A 27,789-nucleotide genomic window follows, 5' to 3' on the forward strand; every position below is an offset into this window, starting at 1 on the left:
ATTCATTTTCAATATCAACTGTTTTTGAATAATGTTAATTTGCTGTAATTTGAGTATGGCCTTTTAAAGGATGTCTCAGCCTATATGACTGGACATTATAGAAATACTATAAATCCTGATATTTGTGGTTTTCGTTTTACAGGGCGCCAATGCCTCGGCATTAGAGAAAGAGATTGGTCCAGAACAGTTTCCGGTCAACGAGCACTATTTTGGATTAGTCAATGTAAGTGCGCTCCAGCCTTGACGCTTCGAGCACTGAGTCAGTGTACTTCCCCCTTCCTTACAGGACCCGCTTGTGTCATGAGGATTTAAAGTGACCTGTGGTTGAAAGGAGGTAACACTTTCAGCCTAATTTCACAGTTCTGGCAACAGAATTCTCCTAGCAAAAGTTTGACTTATAATTATAAGAGTGACCTCTCAGTATTTAAGAGTTCTTTAGCTAGTGGCATTGCACATGTAAGGCTACGTAAAAGCTCCCCGCTGGGAGGTGCCTGTGTCCTTAAAGCCTGGTAAGAACTTTGGAATTTAACTGAACACGACTTTACACTACTGAAACTTAACAAAGAAAAAATTATTATTTTCCTAGTTCCAGGTCTGTCCTGGATATTCAGTCTTGGTGTAGATACGGCATAAAAATGCATTTGATAGTGAAACTCTGCAGCCCTGTCCAGAACGGCTGCTCTTGCTAGACAGTCATAAAGCCATATCATATTCAGGTCCGGTTAATTTTGAGTTTTTTTAAAAGATACCCTGAGTCAGTGTAAATATAAACAGTGTTTGTGCTTCCCTTGAAGCCACATAGCAGCCACGTCAGGAAAAACGGAGGCATAAGCTGAGAAGAGACCATTGAGTTGATGGCTGCATTGATGGATGGAAATGCAGCTTCTGACCTTCTTGTCTCATTATTATATATAATATATAATAATTATATACATACAACAATAACAATAACTATTATTATACAAATCCTGCCACCTCTGAGGGGTCTCAGGACCGACCGCAAGGTAAGGTGGCCGAGAGTCTTGGACTCCACTCTGTGACTTACACTCTCAGACAGCTTCTGTTGCTTCCCCTTCTTCTGCCCAGCCCTTACTTTTCCGTCTCTCTGCTTTTCTCTCACTAGCTTGGCTGCTTTTTTATTTTTAGAGTTATAACACTGCTTACTCATAGAGGTGTCCCTTAAATATCAAGATTGGCTCAACTCTCTTGAGACGCCTGCACCCACACATGGGGTGTACAACTGTCTGTCCTTCACAAGCACGGCTTTCTATATTGTTGTGTGTGATTAAGTCTGTATCAAAACTCCAGCTTTGCTTAAAAACAACAGTATGGCCTGGGGGCGGTGATGTAGGGATGGGTGGGGAACTCAGAGGCCAGTGTTTTAGTCACGTTTCTGACTCTGGAACGTATGTGCGCTGTGAGCAGTACTGCATCCATGGAGCTGTTGTAGAAACTCTGAAGCGGGGTCAGACATCTGGGTGGTGAGCACTGTGCAGTGTGCTCACCGCCCTGGATTCCATGCTCCCAAACTTCAAGGGGGCTTACAGGAGGGGGAAGAAACTTTGGGGTTTGGTAAAGGAGAGAGACCGCTTCCATCAGCCTGTAATAGCGACATGTCCAGGCTTCTTTGCTTTGCCAAGGAGTACATGTGGAAGAGTTGCTGCTAGACCCACCTTCTGGGTCCCTTTCAGGCTAAGAAGGAGGGTTCATAATAAACACTCACCTGTGGGAGCAGGCCCTTTGTGTTTGCAAAACAGTGAGATAACCAATTTAATTGACCTACCAGAGACAAACGGGGTTATTCTCAGCATTGTTAATGATCAACTGGTTAATCTATTTTTAGTTACAGGTTGTTTTTGTTTTGTTTTTAATCTTTTAAAATTTGTATTAGCTAAGTTCTTTGAAAACATTGTTTTGAACTTTGATCATGTGTGAGCACATCTGGTATTTGCTGGCGAGGAGCTTGCAGGACCAACGAGCTTCTGAATGTGTGTGGTGCAGGTCACAGAGGAGAGCAGAGAGTGGAATGCTAACCCCTCACTGCTGTGTGTGCGCCTCCTGTGGCAATGTAGTTCTCACACCACTCTTCCTGTACACGCACAGTGACTCCATTGCGAGCCTCCTATGGAGCCGCATTGGCAAAATCAGGATTGCTGGGGCCGGAGAGAAGGCTCAGGTTAAGCGCACTGGCTGTTCTTACAGAGGACCTGGGTTCAGTTCCCAGCTCTTACATGGTGGCTCCAGTCTCAGGAGATTATCTACCTTCCCTGGCCTCCCTGGGCACTGCATAAAGAGGTTCATACGTGTGCTGGCAAAGTACCTGTACACATAAAATGGAAATAAAATTCTAAAAATTTTTTAAAAATTACGTTGCCTTCCTCTTACGATGACTGTTTAAGCTGAGCTGTTTGGAACAAGGCCTGGTGTGGAGAAGAGAGAATAAAGTTGCTTTCTTTGCCTCCGTGGGTTATGGACTTGATTAGGTGAAGGCGCCTGGTTCTGTTTTCTTAAAATCAATTTCTTTCTTGTCCTGTGACTCTCTACTTGACAACCACAGCCTGGTTTTGGGATGTGTTCCAGAGATGCCAGAGATTTCCTGGTCAAAGAAAGCTGGTCCAGGGATGCTAGCTAGATTGTCAAGGTGCCCTGTCCCCTCACAGATGTGATGAGACACAGCTACTGGACAGGATGTGGAGAGGAGTCGGCCCCCACAAGGAGGCAAGGGCAGTAGAGTGGGAGTGAGCATCACTGTCCGTGCAGGGGTGGAAAGGCTTCCAGTTCAATTAACAACCTTTGGACCACTTGGGCGAATACAGAGGTTGGGGTCACCAGGGCCCACTGGTTGAAGAAGGTATTTTCTTAGTGGCCAGGGAGATAGCTGAACAGGTAAAAATGCTACCTTGTTGTGTACATGCATGCCCATATATAATTAATATGAATTATAAGAAGTATTTTAGGGGCTGGAGAAAATTTGGCTCTAGACACGCCATGTCAGTTGGCCCTCAGCCAATTGTAACTCCAGTTCCAGGCTCACTCTCCTAAGTTTTTAAAACCAAGAATGGTGGCACACATCTTTCACCCCAGCACTTGGGAGGCAGAGGCTGGTGGGTCTTGGTGAGTTCAAGGCTGGCCTAGTTTACATAGTGTGTTCCCAGACAACCACAACCATGGCTACACAAAGAGAAACCCTGTATTGAAAAACAAAAGAAGAGGGTATATGTGTTTGTGTTTGTGTGTGTGTGTGTGTGTGTGTGTGTGTGTGTGTGTGTGTGTGTGTTCTTAGTTAGGGTTTTACTGCTATGAACAGACTACATGACTAAGGCAACTCTTATAAAGGACAACATTTAAGTGGGTCAGGAGTCTGTTATCGTCCTGGTAGGAAGCACAGCAGTGCCCATGGTGCTGGAGGGGCTGAGAATTCTGCATCTTCATCCAAAGGAAGTCAGGATCACCCTAGGAGGAGTGTCTCAAAGCCTATTCCAAGGCCACACCTACTAGTGCCACTCCCTGGGCCAAGCATCTTCAAACCACCACAGGGGGATGATGATGATGATGATGATGATGATGATGATGATGATGATGATGATGATGATGTTAATGATGATGATTGTTATTATGACAATGATGATGATGATGACGATGATAAAGAAGATTTAATATAAACTGATTGTTGAGAAAGAATCCTGACTCTTTAATGATTTCCTTAATAGAACTGAATATGTAAAGGAAAAACGACCCAATGGCAGGGCTCAGGGCTGGGTATGTGCTGCTTCAGAAGATGGACTGGCTGTATTGACATAGTAGGGACCTACACTGGAATGTTTTATGTCAGCTTGATGCAGACTAAAATCATAGATCAGACTGCATGTAACCCTGTAGGCATGTTCTTAGTTAGTAGTTCATAGGGGAGGGCCCAGCCCACTGTACGTGGTACCATCCCTGGGCTGGTGGTCTTGAGTTCTGTAAGAAAGCAGGCTGAGCAGACCACGGGGAGCAACCTAGTAAGCAGCACCCCTCCATGGGCTCTGACTCAGCTCCTGCCTCCAGGATCCTGTCCTGCTTGAGCTCCTGCCCTGGCCTTCTTCAGTGGTGGACTATGATGTGGAAGTGTAAGCCAGATAAACCCTCTCCTCTCCAGGTTGCTTTGGTCGTGGTGATTCATCACAGCAGTAGTGACCCTGATGCAGTCAGAGCCTCGTTTATAGTCTTCTCTGTATTGTACATGTCGTAGATGCCCCCTGGTTTCTCAGCTTGTGCCATTTGCTTCTTAGAACAGATGATGAGTCCCTTATTGTCTTTCTGATGTAACGTGAGGTTTTTCAATACAGGGTTTCTCTTTGTGTAGCCATGGTTGTGTTGTCCGGGAACACACTATGTAAACTAGGCTGGCCTTGAACTCACCGAGATCCACCAGCCTCTGCTTCTCAAGTGCTGGGGTGAAAGATGTGTGCCACCATTCTCGGTTTTAAAAACTTAGGAGAGGGAGTAAGAGCCTGGAACTGGAGTTAGAATTTGCCAAGGGCCAACTGACATGGTGTGAGGTGCTGTGTTTTTCTCTTATTTCTGGTGAAGTTGTTAAATATCTGTTACATATCTCTTGGTAAGGATCTCCAAATGCTGGTTATTTTCTACATTTTGGATGTCGTCTCTCTTTGACAGAACCAGAGTGTGCTGACCACTAGACTTCTATGGCTGTGGTATGGCTTCTACTTTGCAGATGAAATGAAGCTGGCTAATTAGTGATGAGTCTTAGTGATGTGTATTCTGCAGGGGCACGTTCTCCAGAGATAGCCAACAGTACTAGCGAGCCGTAGCCTAGATTGAGTATCTTTCCTGGGAGGTCTACATTTCACACTGTTCCTGAAGCCAGTGCTTTGCCCTCCCAAGCAGGTGTGGAGATGGGAAGTCACACGTTCTCACTGGGCCTTCATAGCTTTTAAAATCGATTTCTTTACAAACAAAAAAAGTTGCAGCTATTCTGAGGGCTTTGTCCCTTAGAGAAGGACATGCAAACAGAAGGTTTGCTGTTGCTGTGCTGTGAGCTTTCTTAACTCTGCAACTGTGGGCTAGGCCTGCTTCTGCCTTGCTGCTGTTACTCTACACAGATTCTGTATTTGCTTTTAACTTGGCATATGATGGTTCCATTTAACCCAGAGAAGGGAATTTTCAGCCCTGTGTTTGCTCCGTAAGGTAGTGTCCTCTGTGCTTTTGAAGGGAAGAAGTAGGAGTTGAGTAAGCAGCACTTCCCCAAGACCTATGTGGGTGACACTGCTGCCAGCACTGCCTGCTGCCTTCTCTGATCCTCCAAGGCTGTCTCCTCCATGACTAACGTCCCAGTCAGCTTTGGTTTTAGTTTTTTGTTTTCTGTTTGTGCTTGGTATGTGGCGCCTGTGAGACCTTGATAGAAAATGTTTAGTTTATTTCTTGAAGGGTTTCTGTTGAGGGTTTGTGTTTTGTTTATTTGTTTTTGTGATAGGGTTTCTCTGTGTAGTCCTGGCTGTCCTGGAACTCACTCTGTAGACCAGGCTGGGCTAGAACTCAGAGATCTGCCTTCCTCTGCCTCCCGAGTGCTGGGATCAAAGGGGACCACAAGCAGCCTGAGTCTGTTTAAACCATTCTGTGAGACCCTTAGGGTCAGGGCAGAGGTAATCGCGACGGGCTGTAGAACAGAGCGCACATGCAGCCCTCTGCTTTCCTCAGGCTCCTCACTCATGCGCTCCATGCACTAACGCTCCACTCTTTGCTCTTGTAGTTTGGGAATACCTGCTACTGCAACTCCGTTCTCCAAGCACTTTATTTTTGTCGTCCGTTTCGGGACAAAGTTCTGGCATACAAGAGTCAGCCCAGAAAAAAGGAAAGCCTCCTCACCTGCCTGGCAGACCTCTTCCACAGCATAGCCACCCAGAAGAAGAAGGTCGGCGTGATCCCGCCCAAGAAGTTCATCACCAGATTGCGGAAGGAAAACGGTAAACCGTCTGTTTCCTGTGTACTGTTGCTTGTGTCCTAGGCAGGTAAACAGTGTGCCGTGATGCAGGTTGCTGGGGGTTTGGTTGTTTGTTTGTTTCGAGCACCATCTGTTTATACTTCATTCTGTGTTAGCCGTTTTACTAGAATATTCTGACTAAGGCAGGCCAGGGGAGATTGTTTGTTCTGATGTTCATCTAGAAGGACATGTGTTTTGTTTTGTCTGGAAAAATATAGCAGCAGGAACTTGAGAGGCTGCCCATTAGAGCGACCACATTTCAACCTGACACAGGAAGCACACAGAGAAAGAACACGGAGTAGAGTGAGTCAAGTTGTAAAAGTTCACGTCTTCCCCAGTGACTACTAACCTAGGAAGTCTCCTCCTCTGGATCGTTCCATAACCTTCCCAAAGCATCAGTAACTGGACCCAAGTTCAAACGCACGAGCCATGGGGAAGCAGAGATGTGGGGCTCCTGTTTCAGGTCCAGAGGTTCATGGGAAGTGTGATCAGTGTTGGGAGTGTGTCACTCAGCCGACATCCTGTGCACCAGCGAGTGAGGAAGCCCTGCTCTCTTCTGCCCGCTTGACATTTCTCCCAGGAGTGGTTGTTTTTTGCCTTCTGTGGTGGCATGTGCCTGGAACTCTAGCCCTCAGGAGACAGAGACATGGAGATAACCAGTTTGTAGCCAGCCTGGACCACATGAGATGCTGTATCCCCACATCTGCCCTGTAAGACAAAGCAAAACAAACAAAACTTTTCTATGGAGTGTGATTTCTTGGTTGTCCATTGCTTTCCTATGTTAATTCATTTCTCTTAAAACAAAAATCTTAAGATAGAGGGTAATTATTCCCCTCACTTTGGCCCCAAAAGTCACCTAAGTTTAGCTACTGAGAAGCCTCATCTTTTTCTTTCCTGTTTTTTGTTGTTGTTTTGTTTCTCATTTTTGTTTTTGTTTTATTCTGTTTGTGACAGGGTTTCTCTGTGTAGTCCTGGCTGTCTTGGAGCTCATTCTGTAGACTAGGCTGACCGCGAACTCACAGAAATCCATCTAACTTTGCCTCCTGAATGCCAGGATTAAAAGGTGGGGACCATTGCCACTACTGCCTGGCCCCCATCTCTTTCTAATGTGAGGTACTTCTCATGTAATTTCTGTAAGTCAGACAGTCCTTCCAGGAGATGGGCATTATTTTGCCCAAGGCTACAGAGTTCCTGGGAAGTGGCAGAGCTGGCGGTGGCTTCCTTCCTTCACAAGCCAGCTCTGTGTCCTATGACAGTGCTGCTGCCTCAGAAACATGAGTGAGAGTTGGGTAACCTGTGGGTCCAGCCTTCTGTTCCGTGTAGATATTTCAGTCAAAGTAGAAATGATGCTGAGCTGTTGAGTTTGATCTGCCTATCTTGTAGAGACTCACAGGTGTGACTTTATGACTGGTTGTTGAGTACACGGATGTGCAATGTACTGTACCTTTAAGGTAGTCAGTTACATTGGACACCAAGTGAATTGGAATGAGTCTTGTAAGAGCTGTCCCGACTCCTAGCCTGAATGGTGGGCTAGAGCTATTGCTGAAGAGATGTAAGAGGCGTTTGTTTTCCTCATATACGGAACCTTTGAGTCTTTCTTGCAGACCACATTTCCCTCTCATGAGAGGTTTAGATTCCAGACCTGCAGTTTTTTCTATTTTTAAGATCACAGGCCTAGGCGGTGGTGGCATGCCTCCAAGGCAAGCAGATTTCCTTTTTTTTTTTTTAAATTCACCTATCTGATTTATTTATTTATTTTGTATCTGAGTACACTGTAGCTGTCTTCAGACACACCAGAAGGGGACATCAGATCTCATTACGGAGGTTGTGAGCTACCATGTGGTTGCTGGGAATTGAACTCAGGACCTCTGGAAGAGCAGTCGGTGCTCTTAACTGCTGAGCCATCTCTCCAGCCCGACAAGCAGATTTCTAAGTTCCAGGCCAGCCTGGTCTACAGAGCAAGTTCTTGGGACAGCCAGGGCTACACAGAGAAACCCTGTCTTCAAAACCAAGAAAGAAGGGAAAGAGAGAAAGAGAGAAAGACAGACAGACAGACAGACAGACAGACAGACACAAAGCCTTTGGACTATGGTTTAAACTAATATAACGCAGTCTTGTCCTCTTGCCTGTCGATGCTCACCTCTGCAGGTGTGTCTGCTGGGAAACTTGTGCGCCATGCCTCTGTGTTTATACAGAGCACACACTGTTTTTCATGTGTGTAGCAGTAAGCCCTTATTGTCATTTAAATTGATTACCTGTGCTTTTTAAATGCACTTTGTCTTGTTTTTCTTAAAGGTTAATTGATTCATGCTGGACACAGGTGTCTCTCTCTCTCTCTCTCTCTCTCTCTCTCTCTCTCTCTCTCTCTCACACACACACACACACACACACACACACACACACACACACAGGCCCAAGCCCTGAAGTTATAGTGTTTTAAATGTCCTATTCAATTACGTGCTTAAAGACTTTTCCTGCTTGCCAAAACCTGAGAGATTTTTGTAGAGAGTTTTTAAAGTTTTTTTGTTTTTAGGAAGAGTAAATTGATAAAGCAACAGACCTACTTAATACTTGCTTCAATGAGACAGATGCCTGAATAAATATTTATGATAAATGTGTCTTCTCATACTTTCTATTCTTTTTTCTCAACTTCAGAAATCAGTTTGCTAGAAAAGAATTCTTATTTCTTGGTATTGCTGGCCTCTGTAAATATGTTTTGGAATACATTAATATTTACTTCAGGGTTTTGGATTTCTCCTTGAGAACTGCATGAGGATACACAGGCGAAAGTGTTTTTGCTGTCGCATGTTTTCCTTCTGATGCTCTGTTGTAAGGAGAGAATGTTGGTCACCTCAGCATTGTTGGTACCTGCTGCTGGCCCTCCTGCCTGACATAGCCTCCATCCTGGGTTCGAGGGGCTTGTGCTCCCAGTACAGCGTCACCCTGGCTATGGTTACGCGTGCTGCTTCACTGGTTGATGGTTTGGTATTTGGAGAAGGAACAGATTTGATGTCTATTCATTCAGTAAGTCTGTTTTCTTGGGTTTTAACTCCAGGTATCTGCACGAGCACAGGGGCTCTCACAGGCAGCATGGCTCCCCCAGCTTCACAGCTATGCTGTCTTTGATGATAGGTCGGACCCTGGGTAATTGTTCACATTGATTATTATATAACTCTGTGGAGGCCTGGGAATCTAGAAATAAGCCCTCAGGAGTCTGACCCTCCACAGGGGAAGGGCGGTGATAATAGCTATGTGTGTGGTGTGGCTTTACGAGGAAGGAGAAGCAAGTGGAGGTGGCATGGATGTGCGAGCAGCCACCTAGGGTGTGGGTGTTGGGACACTCTTGATCAAGTGAGATTAGAGGCTCGACATGTTGAAGTCACTTGATGGCCTAGGGGAAGCATGATGGAAGCCGGAAGTGCTGTGCAGGTGCACTGGAGGGTGGCCAGCTAGAAAGTTCACAGTTGGCAACCGTGTGGTACTGCGAAGACCATTAGGTGCAGGCCTGAGCCCAGAGCTTGGGAAGTTAGGGCTCAGGGAAGTCATTGTCATTAGGGCAAGAGCCCTATGGATGGGTGTCAGCTGGCAAGAACAGCATTCGAGGGGTTGAGCAGGGCTGCAGCAGAGGCTGCTGCAGGCCTCAGGAGGACATGAGACCCTCTAGCCAGTGCAGCTTCCTGTAGACTCACCATTTTACTGTGGAGGAAATGCAGCCCAGGCCAGTGAGGTAACCATTAGTGCTCACTGTCACCTGAACAACTCAGGCATTAAGGCAGGCTTGAGGTCTGACTTCATAAACCCCAGCATGTGTACTATACATGGTGTGTGTGCATGTGTGTGTGTGTGTATGTATGTGTGTGTGCATGTGTGTATTCGTGTGCGTTAACATTTTTCAAGTTAGGAGTCACATTTTCTTTGCACATATCATCATAGCTATTTGAACACCTGTCTTTTGTTCAGTTCATTTATTCATTCGTTCATCAAAAAATGTTAAGCACATCCTGATAGCGCCTGCCCACCCACCCACCACCCCTGTGGTGCTAGCGCTGCAGCTGTGGCTGACTAAGGGCTTGGCTCTGAAGGAGTCCGAGTGTGAAGAGCAGTGTCTTGGGCTCTGGAACACCGACAGAAGCGTGTGTCTGTGGAAGCTAAATGTGTGTATTTAAGCCTGGTGTGCGTCACACGCGCAGATGCCAGTCGTGTGCAAGCGACACTAATTAGAAAGATTTGAGTAAGTTTCTCATATTTACTTTATCCAGTTCTGTTCACCCCAAGAACAGCACAGTGCTTTCCTATGGAAGCTCTAGCTCTTTCTGTATTAGGAAGAAAGCATGGCCAGTGTAAGCACTGACGTCATCCTTACTCTTTGTGTTAATGTTGCAGCTGTAGTGGACTTGAGCTTCTTTCCATCCACTATTTAATACTGAAATTCCTGCCTCTCCCACTACACTGTGAGTTCCCTGATGGCGGGAACCCATTTGTTTTCCCTCCTCATTGAATTCCCAGCACATAACCTAGTTCCTGGCACATAGTAGGTGCTTACTGAATATTTGTTGAGTGAATGAATGAATTTGTATAACTTACCAAAGCAATTTTGAAGTCCATCTTTCTCATTTATAATATTTAGTAGAGTAGAAAACCACCCATAAGAAAACCAGTGTTTTAAAATGAGACAGTGCGAACCCTCAGCTCTTCTCTCTGGCTTGTATGTTGATATTGTGTAATCCTGCTGATCCCTTTAAACTATAAGTAGCCATTTTCCAGGGATGGCAAGATGGCGGTATACCGAGCATAACATTTACTGAACCCACACGAGGCCAGGCAGCAGCCTCGTGGGCCGTTTCTAAAAGTTCAAGATAGGACATTTTTCTTTCTTTTCTTTTCTTTTTTTCGGAGCTGGGGACTGAACCCAGGGCCTTGTGCTTGCTTGGCAAACTCTCTACCACTGAGCTAAATCCCCAACCCCGAAGATAGGGCATTTTTTTTTTTAATATTTTATTTATTTTATTATATATATGAGTACACTGTAGCTGTCTTCAGACACACCAGAAGAGGGCATCAGATCTCATTACAGATGGTTGTGAGCCACCATGTGATTGCTGGGATTTGAACTCAGGACCTCGGGAAGAGCAGTCGGTGCCCTTAACCACTGAGCCATCTCTCCAGCCCAAGATAGGGCATTTTTAATGGATCTGAAGTCACTGTTATGTGGACCACCCCTTTCTCCTCCCCAAGAAGATTTTCATTAAAAATTCACTTGCATTTTTGGGCGATAAACGTAGCAGTTATTTTGAAAGAACATGCATATATGTGAGAGTGGTTGGGGGAGGATTGCAGGGTTGTAGATGGTGGCATTGATCCCGTTTGCTGCCCACTGCAGTGAGGTAATCACCCAAGGCTGCCAACTAGGCACCCAGCTCTTCTTAGAAAGCTTTCGTGCCTCCCTTCCCTTCCCCACTCTCTGCTTTTCCTCTCCCTTGGATCTCTGAAGCCTGCACCAGCCTTGAATTCTGTAGCTTGGGTTGGCATCAAACTCACTATGTCTCAGCCTCCAGTGTCAAGGTCACAGGCAAGAGGTATCACCCAGGCCATTTCTGTTTTCTAATGTCTTTTTATCATTCTTCTGGTCATTAAAACTGGAGAGCAAGTGAAAAGCTGTCTCTTGTTTTGCTTTGTTTGCTGTTTTTGTGTTTTAAAGAAAAAGAGATTCCATTCAAGGAAGTGACCTTGACACTAGGATGTTGAAGTGGTCCGTGAGTTGGGAGAAGTTGGCTTATGAAGTCAGTGAAAGGAGCGAGGCTGTCTGTGTGGCTAGATCGTATGCTTTTCCTTTCTGATACTCAAGCAAGTGAGAGTAAGTTAGAAGTGGCAGCTGCGGGGTTGGGGATTTAGCTCAGTGGTAGAGCGCTTGCCTAGCAAGCGCAAGGCCCTGGGTTCGGTCCCCAGCTCCGAAAAAAAAAAGAAAAGAGAAAAAAAAAAAAAAAGAAGTGGCAGCTGCAGGCTGGGAAGCAGCAGAGGTAGGTGAGACACAACTCCAGAAGCATCAGGGAGGGTGGACTGTGAAGGGAGCCCCAGCATTAGAAGTAGTGCCTCAGGAGAGGGTTTGCCCCATTGAGAGCAAAGGTCAAAGGTCATTGGCTTCCATTATCTCACCTTCACTTTAGAGCTTGCCTTGTTGGAGCTGTCTGGTGCTTGTAGTGTGTGATTTGCATGGCTTCAGGTGGAATGTTCTTTCTGAGAGGGGTCGTAGAGTGGCCGGCAGCATACACAAGTGCAGGGGTAGGCTGCAGTGCTCACGCTGGGCAGGGATGGGAAGTGGGCCACAGTGCTTTGGATCAACTGTCGCTGATGGCAAACCCCATGTACGTACAGAGATCAAGTTGATGTTAGTTAAGTCTGTTTGGACTGGGGCATGTGGCAGGCAGCTTTGGGATGCATGGGGTTTGTTTGGACTCTTACACATATCACAGGAGGCTTCAGGGGCTGGAATCCAGCAGGCAGTGAGGGGAAGGGCGCTCCGGCTACATTACTGCTGTATTAGTTTGAGAATGAAATTCGCAGTATGTAGAAGCAATTCAGGAACAAGCCGGGCAGGCTTTGTGTGAATTTACCCTGCAGTACAGGAAGTAGAAAGGCTCAGATCTGCAAGTCAAACTTGTTATTCTCAGTATAGAGAAGAGGGAGACTTTGTGGGCCAAGTAAGGGGAGGCACCCTACACTTGGTAAGCTGTGGTGGAAATGGGTAGGAATGATGGCTCCTACACAGCACTTGTGGGGTTGAAGCATGAGGATTGCCATGAGTTATGGAATGAGACCATTAGTATACAATCAGTATGCACTGTGGTCCAAGAGACTCTCCAGAAAAACTAGAAGCTCCTGAGGAAGAACTGGATCTTAGCAGAGTTCTCTGTATGCACTTCACACATCCACAGAAAGTGCAGGTCAGGATTGATGGTGTGCAGCAGGATTGATGGCGTGCAGGTCAGGATTGACGGGCTCCACTTCCGTTCTACTGTTTGATAAATGTAGCCATTCTCATTCATGGAGACCTGTTTCCTCTCGTCCATAGCAGAGCCATATCATGACGTAAGTAAGCTACCCATTCTTTTCATAAGCATTTAGAATATTTCCAGACTTTTGTTATGAATGGGTGGCCATGCCTAGGCTTTCAATGTCCGGGTCAGATTTACCTGGATGCACTTTTGCGAGAGCTAGACTGCATTTTATTAGAACCACCACACAGCCCTTCAGCACATGCTGTGCCATTGCATGGCCCTAGCACCAGTGCTAGAGACTGACCCTTTCCACTCAAGCCAACTAAGCCATGTTCTACTATTGTCAAAGGGATAGCCAGAGTTGTGGTTTCCCTGTTTTAATTTTTGTCTCCCAGTTAAGTATTGTTTACATACCTGAGTTTTTAGTCTGTGTCACCTGTTCATCTCCTCTGCCAGTTTTCTGTTGGTTTTCTCCTACCTTTACAAAGAAGGTTTAGGAGTTGGTCTTATGTTTGATCTAGAACACATGGATTACTGATTATGTAGTGTGCACTCCTCTTTTGCTCTGTCCTGTGTTCTTGCTGTCTGTGAAGCTGGTGTCCCCATCAGCGACAGCAGCCGTGGGGGCCAGTGCAGTGGCCTTTGAGCTTATAGTGCTGTGTTCTCAGCACACAGACTCTTTGTTACAACTGCAGGAGGCGGGCCCCTGGTGTTGAGTGAAGACGGTGCCTCAGGTGAATGACACTTCCTGCGGTCTGCGGTGTCAGACACTCTTGGTCCAACAGCTACACTCGCCACCAGAATGTTGTAAAGGCCCTGGCTTTGGAAATGACTTAATGCACAGAACTGACTTTAATGTGCTTACCTGGAGTTCTTTAAAAACAGCATTCAGTAGTTTCTGTCTTAGATATTCCCTACTTTTTTTTTCTAAATATGTATTTTTGTTGTTCCCTTGCGTTTGTTGGCATGCATGCGTATGTATGTACTGAGGTGCTAGGAGTTGACCTAGGGTCTCAAGATGCTAGGCAAGTGCTCCACCATTGAGCTTTATTCCCAGCCCTGTGTTGCTTTAAAAAGAGGCAGTTGTGGTTTTCCTTAACTATGCAGTGAGGATATAAAAGTAAAGATTGCTAGTGTAGCTCTTTTCAGCTTGTGGGCTCGCAGTTAGTAGGCCTGCTTTTCAGCTTGTGGGCTTGCAGTTAGTAGGTCTGCTTTGTATATTGCTGGGGGTGCGGGAGCGTCTTCATTTTATTTTTTGGGTCTGTTTTTCCTGGCAGGAAGGCTACTTTCTCCAGTCCTTATAAAATAAGGTCCCCAGTCCAAAGCAGGGCGTGAGCCTGTTGACTGCAGGGAACTCACATGCACTTAGCGGATCCGAGGAGCATCCAGTCTGTCATATGTATCCATGGCTGCTGGGGAGGAGTGGCCGTGGAGCTCAGAATCCAAGTAGACTGTAGTGATCATGTGGCCTGAGTGGAAAGTTCTTGATGCCACATCCACACCTGACTGCATGTCAGTCACCTGTAGGAGTGAAAAGCCTCATCCCTCTCCTACTAAATCAGACTCTACATGGCCTGGTAATTTCCTTTCATAAACCAGCTCTCAGCGTACACCCAGCCTTGTCAGTGAGCGGTGTCGCGCTCCTGCTGACAAGTTTGCCTTTGCTGAAGCATCTGCCGAAGGACCCAGGTGATGACAATCAGCTGCCACTCGCCATCCCCACTCCGCACCCCCACTGCCCCTCGTCATGGATCTGTAGTGCTGCGTTTTCAAAGCCTTCATTCATCCTAACTTCATTTCCCTCCAATTCAGTCAGAAGTTTTAGGTGTGAAGTTGTCTGTTTTCCTGTATATTGTGTATAATTAACATGTGCTTCTAGTTCTGATAAAATTCCAGATTTTATACCAGACATTGACTTTCCTGTTTTATTTTTAGAGCTGTTTGATAACTACATGCAACAAGATGCCCATGAATTCTTAAATTACCTACTCAATACAATTGCTGATATTCTACAAGAAGAAAGAAAGCAGGAGAAGCAAAATGGCCGATTACGTAACGGGGATGTGGACAGCGAGGATAACAACAGCACACCAGACCCAACGTGGGTCCACGAGATTTTTCAGGGAACATTAACTAATGAAACCAGGTGTCTTACTTGTGAAACTGTAAGTCCATCAGCGTAGCTGTCAGTCTAAGGCCCTGCCTGTGCTTTTGTGTAGCCCTGTCAGGTGCTGCGTGCCTGTGAGGAGGATGCAAGGGTGCTCGCTGCAGTTTGCAGCGTGATGTTGCTTAGTTTAAGAGGCTTTAGAACGACAGGTCACTGAAACTTTCTGTAAGGTGAGATTAGAGGACACATAAGGAAGGGCACACTTGGAAGCATAGCTCCAGGTCTTCACCTCAGGGACAGTACTGAACCAAGCATGGTCCGTCTGCTGAGTCTGAATAGCATCAAAGGACATGCTCAGCATAGGGGCGTGTGGTGCCACCACTAGACACAGCGCTCTTCTCTTGTGAATATTTGCTAAGGTCCAGGAATGTAAAGCAGAAACTAGGGTGGAGCGAGCATTAACTGATGTCAGTTAAACGTGATGTGCCCTACCTCTGGCCCGACCAGCAGCACAGTGGTTACTGATATGGTCGTCTCCAGGACCTGTGTTAGCAACTGCACACATGCTATGAGGTGGCTACATTGTTGCTAGGTGATGGGGACGTCCCAGTCCCAGAATACTTATACAAGGCCACTGTCCTGTGTGGGCTGTTAGGACAGCAGTGTGGCCCATGACTGGGTATTTATTTCCCCTTTTCTACAGTTGTGCATGTGTCCATTGTTGGAATAGAACAGTACCGTGTGCCCTGAAGGACAGGAGCACCCTTTGGGTGGACACTTGGTCAAGACGAAGCTTCATATTTGTTGCCAAGAATCAAATAGCCTTGACTAGGAAATAAATAAAAGTGCCCTTCCTGTGTGAGTCTTAGTGGTGGGTCTCCTCCGGGTCAGGGCAGAGGCAAACTGCACAGCACTGTGTGAAGATGCTTTTGGCTAGAGAAAGGCTGGCTGTCAAGTGGGCCTTTTCATTGCCCGGACCAGCAGTCAGTGGTGCAGGGCAATGTTTGATTGCTAATTATTACAGCAATGTTGCCACTGGAATATTAGATAGGATCAGGGAAGTAGACTTTTTTTTTTTTTTTTTTGGTTCTTTTTTTCGGAGCTGGGGACCGAACCCAGGGCCTTGTGCTTCCTAGGTAAGCGCTCTACCACTGAGCTAAATCCCCAACCCCTTCTGAGCTAAATCCCCAACCCCGACGTTTTTTATGTGTACTATAATGAACTTTGATCTGTTACAAGACATCAGTATATGTATACATGTACGTGTGTGGTACATACACCTCAGTTGTCAATAAAACAAAATAGTTACTTAACATGCTGAGAAATGTAGTAACAGGTAAGACTCATGTAGATTTAAGGCCTCTGGTAGACTTGGAGTGCTCTGCCAGGCCTTTGAAGGTTTGTATTGGATGAGGAAGACAGAGAAGAAACCTTTTTGAAGGAGAAAGCGATATTAGCCATTCTGTTCAAATGTTTGACTATTTATTAAAATGACTTGTGTGGGATGGGTACTGTTGTTCTACCAATAATTTCTGTGGCCTGCAGTATACATCGCAGAGAATTTCCTTACGATCTTAAGCCATCAGTAAGTGCTCAGGTTGCTGCCTTTATCGAAATCAGCTGGGGGTGAAATCGCGGCGTTCTCCAGAGTGTAAATACACGTCATTCCTTTATAACACTCATTTAAGACACAATCCCGCCAGGGTAGAAGGTAGTAGAAGATTATTAAGCTGGAATCTTACCTGCAAGATGCCCAGCAGGGAACAAAGATTGAGCAGTGGTGTCCAGACGGTGTTAGAGTAGAGGCCAGGACGGGTTCCATCCTGAGTTAAGTGTGCAGTGGATACAGTGGAAGGGTTCAGAAGGGAGCTGGGCCACCACTGCTGCACCTCTCTGTGTTCCCCCAAGGTTGATTGCCGTCACACGCCTTGTCTTTCCTTTTTCCACTGTTTCCCATTAAATGTGGATGTTCCCGAGTTACATTGTATGTGGCTCTCATTCTGCATCAGGGGCATCAGTCCATAGTCATTAACACGGGTCGTGTGAGCCCCATCCAGATCTCCAACCTAGATGGCTCCTCCTACAAGTCCTGGTCTTGAGGATCTAGTCCAGAGCGACTGGGCCTCTGATAACCAGAGTGTGTGACACGACGAACTTTGAGTGTCATCACTCTGGGAGCAGCACATTCTCATCCCCTCGTCCTCAGCCCAGGAGATGGCGGGTGGTCAGTGTCTTCCCATACGGGAGATGTAAGGGGCGGGCAGTTGCTCGGTGCTTCTTTGGTATCTCAGACCAGTTAGTTGTCTTCTGAGCACTGTACGTTTAACCTGGCGGCTGGAACCTGCTCTCCTGGTCATTGAAATAACTCCTGTTTTACAGATAAGCAGCAAAGATGAAGATTTTTTAGACCTTTCTGTTGACGTGGAACAAAACACATCAATCACTCACTGCCTAAGGTTTGTGCAAGAGCCTTTCCTTTGCAGTGTAATGCTTACTTTTGGTTTGGAGTATTTGTAAGTGGATGAGTAAGCCTCAGGATGCCTAACAAGCTCGTCTTGTGTTTTAGAGGGTTCAGTAACACGGAGACTCTGTGCAGTGAATACAAATACTACTGTGAAGAATGCCGGAGCAAGCAGGAGGCACACAAACGGTAGGCCGGACGCCACACTGTGAGTGTGTGTGCACACTGTGTGTGTGCCCCGGGGACCACAGAGAGATCAGAGGACCTGGGTCAGGACTCGGTCCTTCCACCACCTGGGGATCGAACTCTGGGCTTCGGGCAGAACTGTTCTGCCAGCCTTTTTCAAATTATTCTAATGATTCTTTGACTGTGCATCGAGTGCTCCTTCTTGACTCTGTGCGTGTGCATATGAGAGAGAGAGAGAGAGAGAGAGAGAGAGAGAGAGAGAGAGAGAGAGAGAGATCATGCAGCCTGCTTCTGCCTCCTGAGTGCTGGGATAAAGGTATGTCCCACATGCCTGACTCAGGGTTTGTTTTGTTCCTTTTTAAACATGGGTACTGGGGTCTAAATGCGGAGTCCCATGCTTGCGTTCTTACCCATTGAGCCGACTCTCCAGCTAAGCACAGCCTTAGCTCCAGCCCCAGCCCCACATTCTTCTTGCCGGTGTTAGCAGTGAAGGCTCAGTGAGAATTGCTAGATGAGCGGCAGCTACCCAGGCTGGAACCATACCTTACATCTGGGATTCATGTCTTCGGGTGTTTGGCTCAGATGTCTTAGAACGGAGTCTTGCAGCGTCGTGTTTCGTGATGTGTAATTGTAGTGTGCTCTTGGTGTTTGAATGTCCCTATGCTTGCTGATTTTCTAGGACTCAGTACTTGGTATGTAGTCATGCTTATGGCTAATATCATCACTGAAAAAGATACAGAGCAAAGGACAAAGACAGGCAGACTTCAGAGGCCCTGTTGCAGTGAAGTGACACAAGAAACTGAATTTCCCCTGCCTGAAACTCTTGGAAACTCTTTGCATGGGAAACTCTTTGCAGGCTCCATGCCCGGGTTTCCCATTCTGTGCTCGTCATACAGGCTTTCTCTGTTACTTCACACTGAATTCCAGGCTCTCAGAAGGGAAGCAGGTGTTCAGCACTCACACACTGGTCAGACAGTTTGGGCCCAAGAGGATAGCTGATGTGTGGGGTTTGACGTGCTCCTTAGACCTGAGTTCCCAAGTGCCACTCACTCTAATTCCTAGAGCCAGGCTTCCTGGGAGTCTGCTGGCCATGCTGGGTCTCTGTACGTGACACTGCTGCCACCACTGTCACCCAACTCTTGGCTAAGGTATTTCCTAGAATTCCTCATGAAAGCTACGTTTTCTCCTGTTGGAGTTTTTAAGTATTTAGTGTAGGGATATTTAAGGATTACGAATATTTCCTCCTTCATTAAGCTGCCATTTAAAACTTCAGGCACACGCACACAGTCATTACTCTTCCTGTTTCTGTGTTCTGGCTATTCCAGCCCAGCTGGTGGCCGGGGAGGCCCCTGTGGCTCCTGGGTGATGTTTGTTCTGACCTCACTTGAGCTTCTTCGCTCACCTTGGACCTAGCTGAGCCCTCTCGGCTCTGTGGTCCTGCTCTAGGGGAAATGGCACCCAGGACTCTGGATATGTGCCCTGCTGGTGAGATGTCAGGACTCCTGAGCCTTTCCTGAACTGAGCAGGCGTGTGCACAGGCATGTGTCTGCGTCTGTACCTGTGTGTGCTGAAAGCCATGAATTTGCTGTGGCTCCCGTTAGCCGACAGCATGGCTTCCTTGCCGTGCTTCCTCTTTAGCCTTTTAATTCCCGCCTCTGGTAGTGAAGGTTGGCTCCTGTTGTCTCTACTCGTAAAAGTATCTTTTATTTGCCTGGTACAACTGTTGCCTGGAGGCTTATTGTCTCTGTTTACTAATCTGGACCTAGTCCTGGAAGCGGCTAGGTTCTGTACAATCTTACACAGGCCAGAGTGAGTTCAGTAAGCTCACCCTCTAGTTCTTTCTGAGCTCTGGCTGGCCGGTCAGCTCGGCTGTCCTGGCTCAAACTCCTCTCTCAGCTGACTGATTTAGTCTGCTTCTCCCAGCTTCTGATGGAATTGCTGTTTGGCCTTAGACGAACTTTGACAGTCTGTTCTAATCTGGCTCCTTCTCATTCTCTGGCTTTTTTTGTCTTCACCTGTGTCTAGCTTGTTCTTTCTGCAGCCTGTTTCTCTATAGCTGTCCTGGTACACCTGCCTCCTCCCTCTCTGCCCGCTCTTAAGTAGACTTGCTCTGCTCTCTGTTCTCATGAGAGGTGGGCATATCCTATTCTGTCAAACCTTTCTCTGATTTGTCTCTTGGCCTCTCAACTAGACATCACTTTCAAACATGGTTGCTTCCTTCTACAAACTTTACCTTCATTGTTGGGATTAAAGGTGTGTGCTAAGAGCTTGTCTGTATTCCAGCAGAGGAATGAAAGGTGTGTGCTAAGTCTGAGCCACACCACAAACCAAAAACAAGTTTTTCCAGTAAACAACACAGTCTTGGGGTTCACAGTGTGATCAAATAACCTGCAACATTTACTCCATTTTTGGTTAGCACCCCTGTAAGTAGCTGGTCTCTCTTTCCCAGCCTGACCCAGCCTGACCTTCTCTCAACCCTCCTGCAGATACCCTCAGTCCCTCCTCCTTGCTTATGCAAATTGCTCTTTTCTGGTCCCAATAGTTTGAATGGGTTGCTCATAAAAAGAAGGGGGGGAAAGATGATATTGGGGCGTGGAGCAGTGCAGGGGTCAAGGCCAGCATGTAAAGTGGAGGATTGAGCAGTAAGATGAGCTTTGCTTTTAAGAGGATTGACTGTTGAGCAAGGACTGTGAGGGTAAGCAACAGTGGGAGAAATAGCAGTAAAGAAGAAAACAAATACAGTGTTAGAATGTTTCCCAGTTAAAAGCCAAATTCTTTGATTCCCAGATGAATTTATCCCCTTGTAGAATATATGTCATTGTTACACCTTGTGACTGTTAACTGTGGCAGACACTCTGTCTGAATTCATCTTGAGTACTGTTGTGGGAGTTTCCTCGTGGAGGTAACCATTCAGTTCAGCTCGGGTACAGAAGATAGACCAAGGCGATTGCATGTCTAGCTCGGTATAATAGCATTGGGTTTGTTGCAGTGGCCCCCTGAAGCATGGCCAGTGACCACGTCCCTGGATCTCCCTGCTCAGTGTGCAGGCTGCTCCCAGGAAGAGTCTTCCCTTTCCCAGAGTAGTTTGAGTTTCCTAGGGAGAAGAACCAATAGGATTAATGTTGAGAGATTTGATCGAATTTAAGGGCCACTGCTTGATACAGAGACTCTTGGGAAAAGCTCCTTTTATCGCCTTACTACATGGGCATAGATGTTTTAGGTCATAATGAGGCTCAAGCATATGCTTATCAATCAGAGTAGGAACTAAAACAATCAAGACATTTTTGCCAGTGAGAAATAGGTTTATTTGTTCCTTTAGTGTAAAAATCTGCGCTTTGGGACCCATCAAACTCCAAGAAAGCATTTTCTGAACCCTTCTGCTTATGGAAGGGTCTTCCCTGGAAAATGCTGTCAAGATGCCTGGAAAGTACTGGTTGGGTGAACATGGTAGTCGAGAGAGACAGAGCTCCACAGCCCTACTAGTTAACTGAAGCATTGGCTGAGCTGTGTGAGGTCTGGCTTCACTGTGGAAGAGAAACAAACCTGTCTGCAGAGTGCCGGCTGCGGCAGTGCACTTTGCTGTGAGCATTGCCTCAGAGGCACGGGCTTTGCTGGGATCCAGAAGGTTGTAGTGGCTCCGAGGGCAGCAGACGGACAGCGGCTGGCTCTGGGGTTGCTGCAGCTGCTGCTTAGCCAGTCATTGCCACTGGCCACACTCCACTTGTTCCCAGGTCACAGTCAGAGCAAGAGTGGGTAACCTTTGGGAAGAGGGGACAAATGACCACCTCTGCAGCTGCAGGAGGACTGGCTCTGTGGCCGCTCTCACTTGGTCACTGTCAGCCTCTGATGCACCGCGGTGCTCTTCATCATCAGGGACTCCTCTCTGTGAACCATCTTCACCCAGCACCGCTGTGCGTCCTTAGCGCTCCTGGGTCAGAGGAGCCGCTGATGTTCCCAGCTGTCTCTGCTGCTTTACAACCCGTTTTCAACTCAAACAAGAAAGCTTCTCACGTCTGCTCTCTGTCTAATGCCAGTTCTATAATGTAAAATGAATATAAGTAAATAAATCATTGTCAAAAACAGGCAGTGAGGTGTGTGCTCTGGCATGCTGTCTAACAGAAGCAAACCTAGTAAGCACGCAGTGGTGCACGCCTTTCATCCCGGCACTCAGGCGGCACAAGCAGGGGATCTTTGTGACTTTGAGGCCAGTCTGGTCTACAAAATGAGTTCCAGGACAGCCAGGGCTACACAGAGGGGGAAAATTATTCCAGTAAATTACTCCAGTATCAACGTTAGATTACAACAGGGGCAAAAGCAATTCTTTTGCACCAACTTAATACTTCTTTTCAGCTCACAGTGAATGTTTTCTGAAATTCAGTCTTATTTTTCAGGATGAAAGTTAAGAAACTACCCATGATCCTGGCTCTGCACCTGAAGAGGTTTAAGTACATGGACCAGCTTCATCGATATACAAAGCTTTCTTACCGGGTGGTGTTTCCTTTAGAACTCCGTCTGTTTAACACTTCAGGAGACGCAACCAACCCTGACAGAATGTATGACCTGGTCGCTGTTGTGGTTCACTGTGGAAGGTAACTGGGACTGAGAGCATGTTCAGGGTGTTCACAGTGACTGAGCAAAAGTAGAGACTGTGTAGAAAAAACAAGTCATGTGTGTGTTTTTCCTGCCTGGTGTCCTCAGAGGCCTGAAGGGGGCGTCAGATCCACTGGAACTGGAGTTACAGACAGTTGCGAGCCACCGGGTGGTGCTGGGAGCAAGAGCAGCCGGTGCTCTAACCACTGAGCCATCTCTCCAGCCCCCCACCCCCTTTTTTTTTTAAAGACGGAATCTTTGTTGTGAAGCCCAGGGTGGCCTCAGTCTCCTCAGTGCTAGAGTCTTAGGTCTGCGCTCCCACTCCTGGCTGGACACTGATGTCCTTCATCTTGCTCAAGATCAGTTTGCTTTGAAATTAGCTTTTGAAATACATACTTCATCAGCCCTTCCTTAAACCTTCAACACTTTAAATTTATGCTTTCATTTTTATTCTTGTCTGGCTTAGTCTGAGGGCCTGATGTCACAGCTTATACAATATGACTGTCTGTTGGTTTTGGTGTTGAAATGATGCAGCCTGAATAGATTTTGCAAGACAGACTGTTTCCGAGTGTGGTTAGTAGGGTGTGTTCTCATCAGTGGCTGCGAGAAGCCTTTGAGTGGTGGTGGACATTCCACTCAACAGTTCACCGCTCTGATTGTACCTCCACTCCCAGACAGCCAGACTCACGGACAGTCCCACTCGAATCCCACTCGAATCCACAGGACATGTGTTCCCTGTGTGGACACATATGCTTATAGCCCTTTCTTGTGATGTGGGGGCTAAACCCGGAGTCTTACACGAGACAAGTAAATGCCATTCCACCCAGCTGCCTGCCCAGACCTCGAAGAGGACAGAGCATTCCTCTCGAGCAGGGAAGTTAACTCCCAGCACCCGCCTCAGGAGGCTGACACCTGCCCAAGGGCTCAGAAGCCCTCCCTCCTCAGGCCTGTTGAGGCACCTGCTCTTGAGTGCAAGCGTGCAAGAGTGTGAGCGTGTACTGCACACAGACACACACTGGAATTTTTTTAACTTTGAAATTTAGGACAAGAAGGTAATATAAATGTTTTCTTTTTAAATTAACTTTTGCTTTTTTTCTTTTGTTTTAGTGGTCCCAATCGAGGCCATTATATTGCAATAGTTAAGAGTCATGATTTTTGGTTGTTATTTGATGACGACATTGTAGAAGTAAGTAGCTTCTTAATTTCCTTGGAGTTGTGCGTTTTCTTTACTTTTTCCCTTCAGAGCTGTTCATTCATGTGTGGCTGGTGGCATAGTGAGAAGTCAGAGCTCAAGTATGGACACCTAAAGCAGTGTAGTAAGGCTTTGCCGTGATAAAACCAAGGTGCCCTATACGATAGGCTTGCAATTGAGCTTATGCTTTCAGACTCGAGCCCATGGTAGAGGCAGGAAGAGCTCACACCTTGATCTGCATGCAGGAGGCAGAGAAACCACAGTGGGAGTGGGGAGAGTGGGAATAAAGTACAAAGCTAACCCCCAGTGTCACCCCAGTGACACACCTCCTAACCCTTCCCAAACAGCGTCTCCAACTGAGACCAGGCACCCAAACATCCGAGTTCCTAGGGGCCATTCTCAGTCAATGCACCAAACCTACTGTGAACTTTGCTTTGCCAAGGTGAACATACTCTCATGGATGTTCATAGCCACTGGGCAGATGAGAGTGTGCTGTCCGCACCCTGACAGGCTCCCGGGTTCCTGTTTGGCCAGCACAGCACTCCACATCTCTGCCCTCCTTGCTGCTACTTGCTGTTTCATTTTACCATGGCGACTAGTGTTGTCCTGTGCTTTGTGAGCACATCCTCACAGCTCTGAGCCTGCCTCTCATTCCTACGTTGCTGTGAGCGCCAGGGCTCCTGCTCACCCTGTAGTTGGCTGCGGTATGGATGGATAGAGCACTTGAGATGTGGTGGTCATCAAGGATGACCGTTCTGAACAGTCCTCCTCGTGCTGGTGCTTCACCAACAGCGTCTCTCACCTTTCTTGATTCTAGGCTACACTGTTGGGTTGACCATTTTTACACATCCAAAGTAGTTGACAGTTAATGTTTTTCACATGGTTCAGCTGTTACTTGTCACTTGGAAGGAGAGGTGCTGGCTCCAGGGTAGCTACTGTGTTCTTTGAACCTGTTGCTCAAGGTGTTTCCAACATGACTTCCCCCAACTCTTTGGCCTCATTCTTCATAACACTGGACACTTGTTCATTGAGTTTAAGCACGGTTGTCATGGTTGTCCAAGCCGGAAGTGCTCATGCCTCTGTTCTGCCTTTCAGAAAATAGACGCACAAGCTATTGAAGAATTCTACGGACTGACATCTGACATCTCCAAGAACTCTGAGTCTGGGTACATCCTTTTCTATCAGTCTCGGGACTGAAAGGTGCCGCAGTGGAAAGAAGCTTCTGCTTGCTTCTCTGGTTGCTTCCGAAAGGATCGAGCTGATGTTTAAGAAGAGAGAAAGAGAGACAGACAGACGCAGGACGCTCAGGGCAGTAGCTCACTTTGCATACAATAAAGCAAAGGCTGGATTAACACGCCCTTCCGGTCACGTTAGTTGAATTTTTTGCTCAGGAATCATGCTGTCTGCAGTTCCACACAAGGACGTGATCAGAGATACCAGCTCTTGTGAAGCAGCTGCCAGCTGCCGACACGGTTTCCGTAGTCATCGCACCAAGGATGATGTGAGTTCTTCGGGAGGGCAGTGGAGGAGTTAGGATGTGCTAGGGTGATTGAGCACACCGCACTGTGCGCCAGCGCGCGGGATGCGTGTGTGCACTGTGCATGGAGCAGTGACGGTCTCTTCAAGCATCCCGAAAAGTACCTTTGGGCCCAACACTTGCAGTTGCCTTCCTGACGCACAGAGCACAGACACGGAGCCCAGTGTCAGGAGGTCAAAGATACCTGCTTCTCTGGAGAAGCGTGTGATCATATACAGTGTATGTACATGGAGGGAACAGCTGGTCAAAACTGGCTTCTTGATTCCCCAAGGGGAGAGACTGGCTTTGTAATGATCTTTTTTCCTTATTTATTTTACTTAAACTGGTTGAGTCCAAGCATTGTATGAAGTGCCCGTGATTCTACCAGCTAGTCTTGGCGTATTTGATTAGTTTGTCAGCTGAGGCAGTCCTGTTGTCCGTTTCTGTTTTCAAGGTGAACTGAACATTGTAACTGAATCACTAAGGTAATCATGAGAGGATCGTAGTGAGCGGGGTCAGTGCTGTCCCGAGGGACTGTCTCTGGCTGAGCAGTGAGCGGGGGGGTCAGTGCTGTCCCGAGGGACTGTCTCTGGCTGAGCACTTGCTCCTTGGTTATAGTTTGTCACTTTTTTTTAAAGCTTTAAATGCAGTGAAGTAGGAGTTCCCTGTTGCTAGAGTGATAAAGGAAGCCCCAGCATGAGGCTGGCGTGCTGCCAGCCCGAACCCCAGGACGTCGGTGCGTACAGCTGTGGCAGTCTTTAGTCCTGTTTTAGCCTTGGGAAGGACTAATAGAGCAGCCAGAACCCCATCAGCCAGGGCAGCTCAAGCCCTTTGGAAGATTACATTTTGGTAGTGTAGTAATCTCAAAAAGAAGCCCCTCGCCCTCCTGACCTGAGTGTCCTATTAGAGCGCTGTTCAGACACTTACAGCTAGATCTGTTGGGAGTTTAGGGAACAGTACGGGAGTCTCCACATATGGCCAGGCATCAAGTGTATGACAGTGGCTGAATGTAACTTGCAGTAAGTGGTTGAGGATTCTACTCAAAGTCCAGCTTCAGACTCTGGGTAGCCATCCTCACACACACTCCTCATAGTGTGGTGGCGGCCTGTTGATAAAGCCCCTGGTTTTCTAAAGCTATTTTACTAAAACTGTTGACTGAGAAGAAAACAGCAAAAAGAAATGTTTTTTGTGCTGCTATGATTAACATTTATTTTCTACCTTTAGCTCAGGAAATGACTTCATCTATTCATCCCATAAGCAGATTTGCAACGGGGTCACTTAGCTAATCGGGCTTCGTAGACAGATGTGCTGGGAGAAAAAGATGACCTTTTGGCAAACTCATTTTGATAGTTTCTGAAGCCTTACCCTGGCTGGGTTTCGTGATCTGCCAGCATTGCACAGAGAACGGCAACCAAGAGCACGGGGGTTAGAGCTGCGCGCGAGAGAGCACACGCCCGTCGGGCCCACACCAGACTGTGTTGGAATTCAGAACTGCATTCTCTGCAGCTTTGTGTTCAAAGAAAAGGCATAAAGTAGGGCTGAGGCCTTGAGGCTGCCGTGCGCAGCCCTGAAGTACTGTGTCTGCTTGCACACGTTATTTTGAAGCAGGAAAAGCCTAGTTAAGTTCTCCACAAGGCAAGTTATAGCAGGGGGCCAAGCTCCAGGCAGGCAGCCTTGCTTGGCTCAGGTCTGTGCTGTACGGTTTGCAGGGGACGGAATCCTGGGTGTTGGCTCTAAATTTACTTTTTATCCTTAGTGCAGATGGATCTGAGTAAGACATTTTGAATTTTATCAGAAACTCAGTAAACTTAAAAAAACATACAGGGTTTGGGTTGGGGACTGGGATAACAGGTATAAGAAGTGAGAAAGAAAGGTGACCCACCCAGCACACATTTCAGGTGATTGTTTGCCTGTGATTATGATGAGGGCAGATGCGAGTTTGGACAAGGCTGGTTGCTCTGTAATTATGTACATGTTTGCTTGGGCAGCCGTCCCAAATTTTGTATATTAGAACAAGAGTTTCTATGAATTATCATAACTAAAGTAAATATTCTAAGTGGAGCCCACTTGCGATCATCAGCCTCTGTCACGAGGATTTTACCTTTAGAAGGTTACTCAAGACAGGAGCCGGTGGCTTAGGAAGGGGCAAGGAAATGTGCTGTAGCGGCCTGTGGCCTCAGCCATCAGCATCCCTCGGGGTTTTCTTTCCATGATGGCCATAGAAGACCTCACTTTGATAACATGCTCCTCCTGATGCTTTCTGTAAAGATGTTCTTCATAAGCAGTCTCTCGTGAGGGATGTGGCTGGGAGCTGGGAGGCAAGGGACTGCAGTGAACTTAGCTGTGTGACCTTGGGCAAGTCACCTAACCTCTCTGTGCTTCAGTCTCCCTCTTGTAAATGGGAGTAATACCTACCTCACAGGGTTGTTGTGGGGATTAATTAGAGAGGAAGTCTGTAAAGCATTTAAAAGGTTCTTGAAGAAGGCGCTATATAAATACAAAATAATATCTATTAAAGTTGGCTTATTTGTGCTTGTCGGTTTTTAACTATATGTTTTTTCCTTTTGCCCAAAATGTATTTGAAATTAGAAGCATACATTTTAGGAATATGTATTAGACCTTTTGTGAGTTGCAACTTTTGTTCTCCAGAGCCCCTAAAAACCCACACACATATAAAACAGTGCTTTCTCCAGCCCACGTTCTCCACAGCTCGTTCTCCAGCCTGTGACAGACTCCCCAAGTCGAACATCTTATAACAG

At 46.8% G+C, this 27,789-nt stretch overlaps 1 protein-coding gene across 4 annotated transcripts in view; it reads left to right on the forward strand.

Moving 5' to 3' along the window:
- The window catches only part of Usp12 (ubiquitin specific peptidase 12), a 53,923-nt gene extending 26,346 nt beyond the window's left edge, over nucleotides 1–27,577 (forward strand). For 2 of the 4 annotated variants that reach the window (NM_001166576.2, XM_063271444.1), the window contains exons 2-9: nucleotides 143–223; nucleotides 5,753–5,966; nucleotides 14,914–15,143; nucleotides 17,465–17,541; nucleotides 17,652–17,735; nucleotides 22,124–22,321; nucleotides 23,430–23,508; nucleotides 24,610–27,577. In NM_001166576.2, the coding sequence (NP_001160048.1) occupies nucleotides 143–223; nucleotides 5,753–5,966; nucleotides 14,914–15,143; nucleotides 17,465–17,541; nucleotides 17,652–17,735; nucleotides 22,124–22,321; nucleotides 23,430–23,508; nucleotides 24,610–24,711 (1,065 nt within the window). In that variant the 3' untranslated portion in view covers nucleotides 24,712–27,577. The remainder of the gene's footprint in view (nucleotides 1–142; nucleotides 224–5,752; nucleotides 5,967–14,913; nucleotides 15,144–17,464; nucleotides 17,542–17,651; nucleotides 17,736–22,123; nucleotides 22,322–23,429; nucleotides 23,509–24,609) is intronic. The other 2 variants (XM_039089548.2, XM_063271443.1) reach the window with 2 other exon arrangements.
- The last annotated feature ends 212 nt before the right edge of the window (nucleotides 27,578–27,789 follow it).

This window comes from Rattus norvegicus, chromosome 12, assembly GCF_036323735.1.
Source record: "Rattus norvegicus strain BN/NHsdMcwi chromosome 12, GRCr8, whole genome shotgun sequence".
NCBI lineage: Eukaryota > Metazoa > Chordata > Mammalia > Rodentia > Muridae > Rattus > Rattus norvegicus.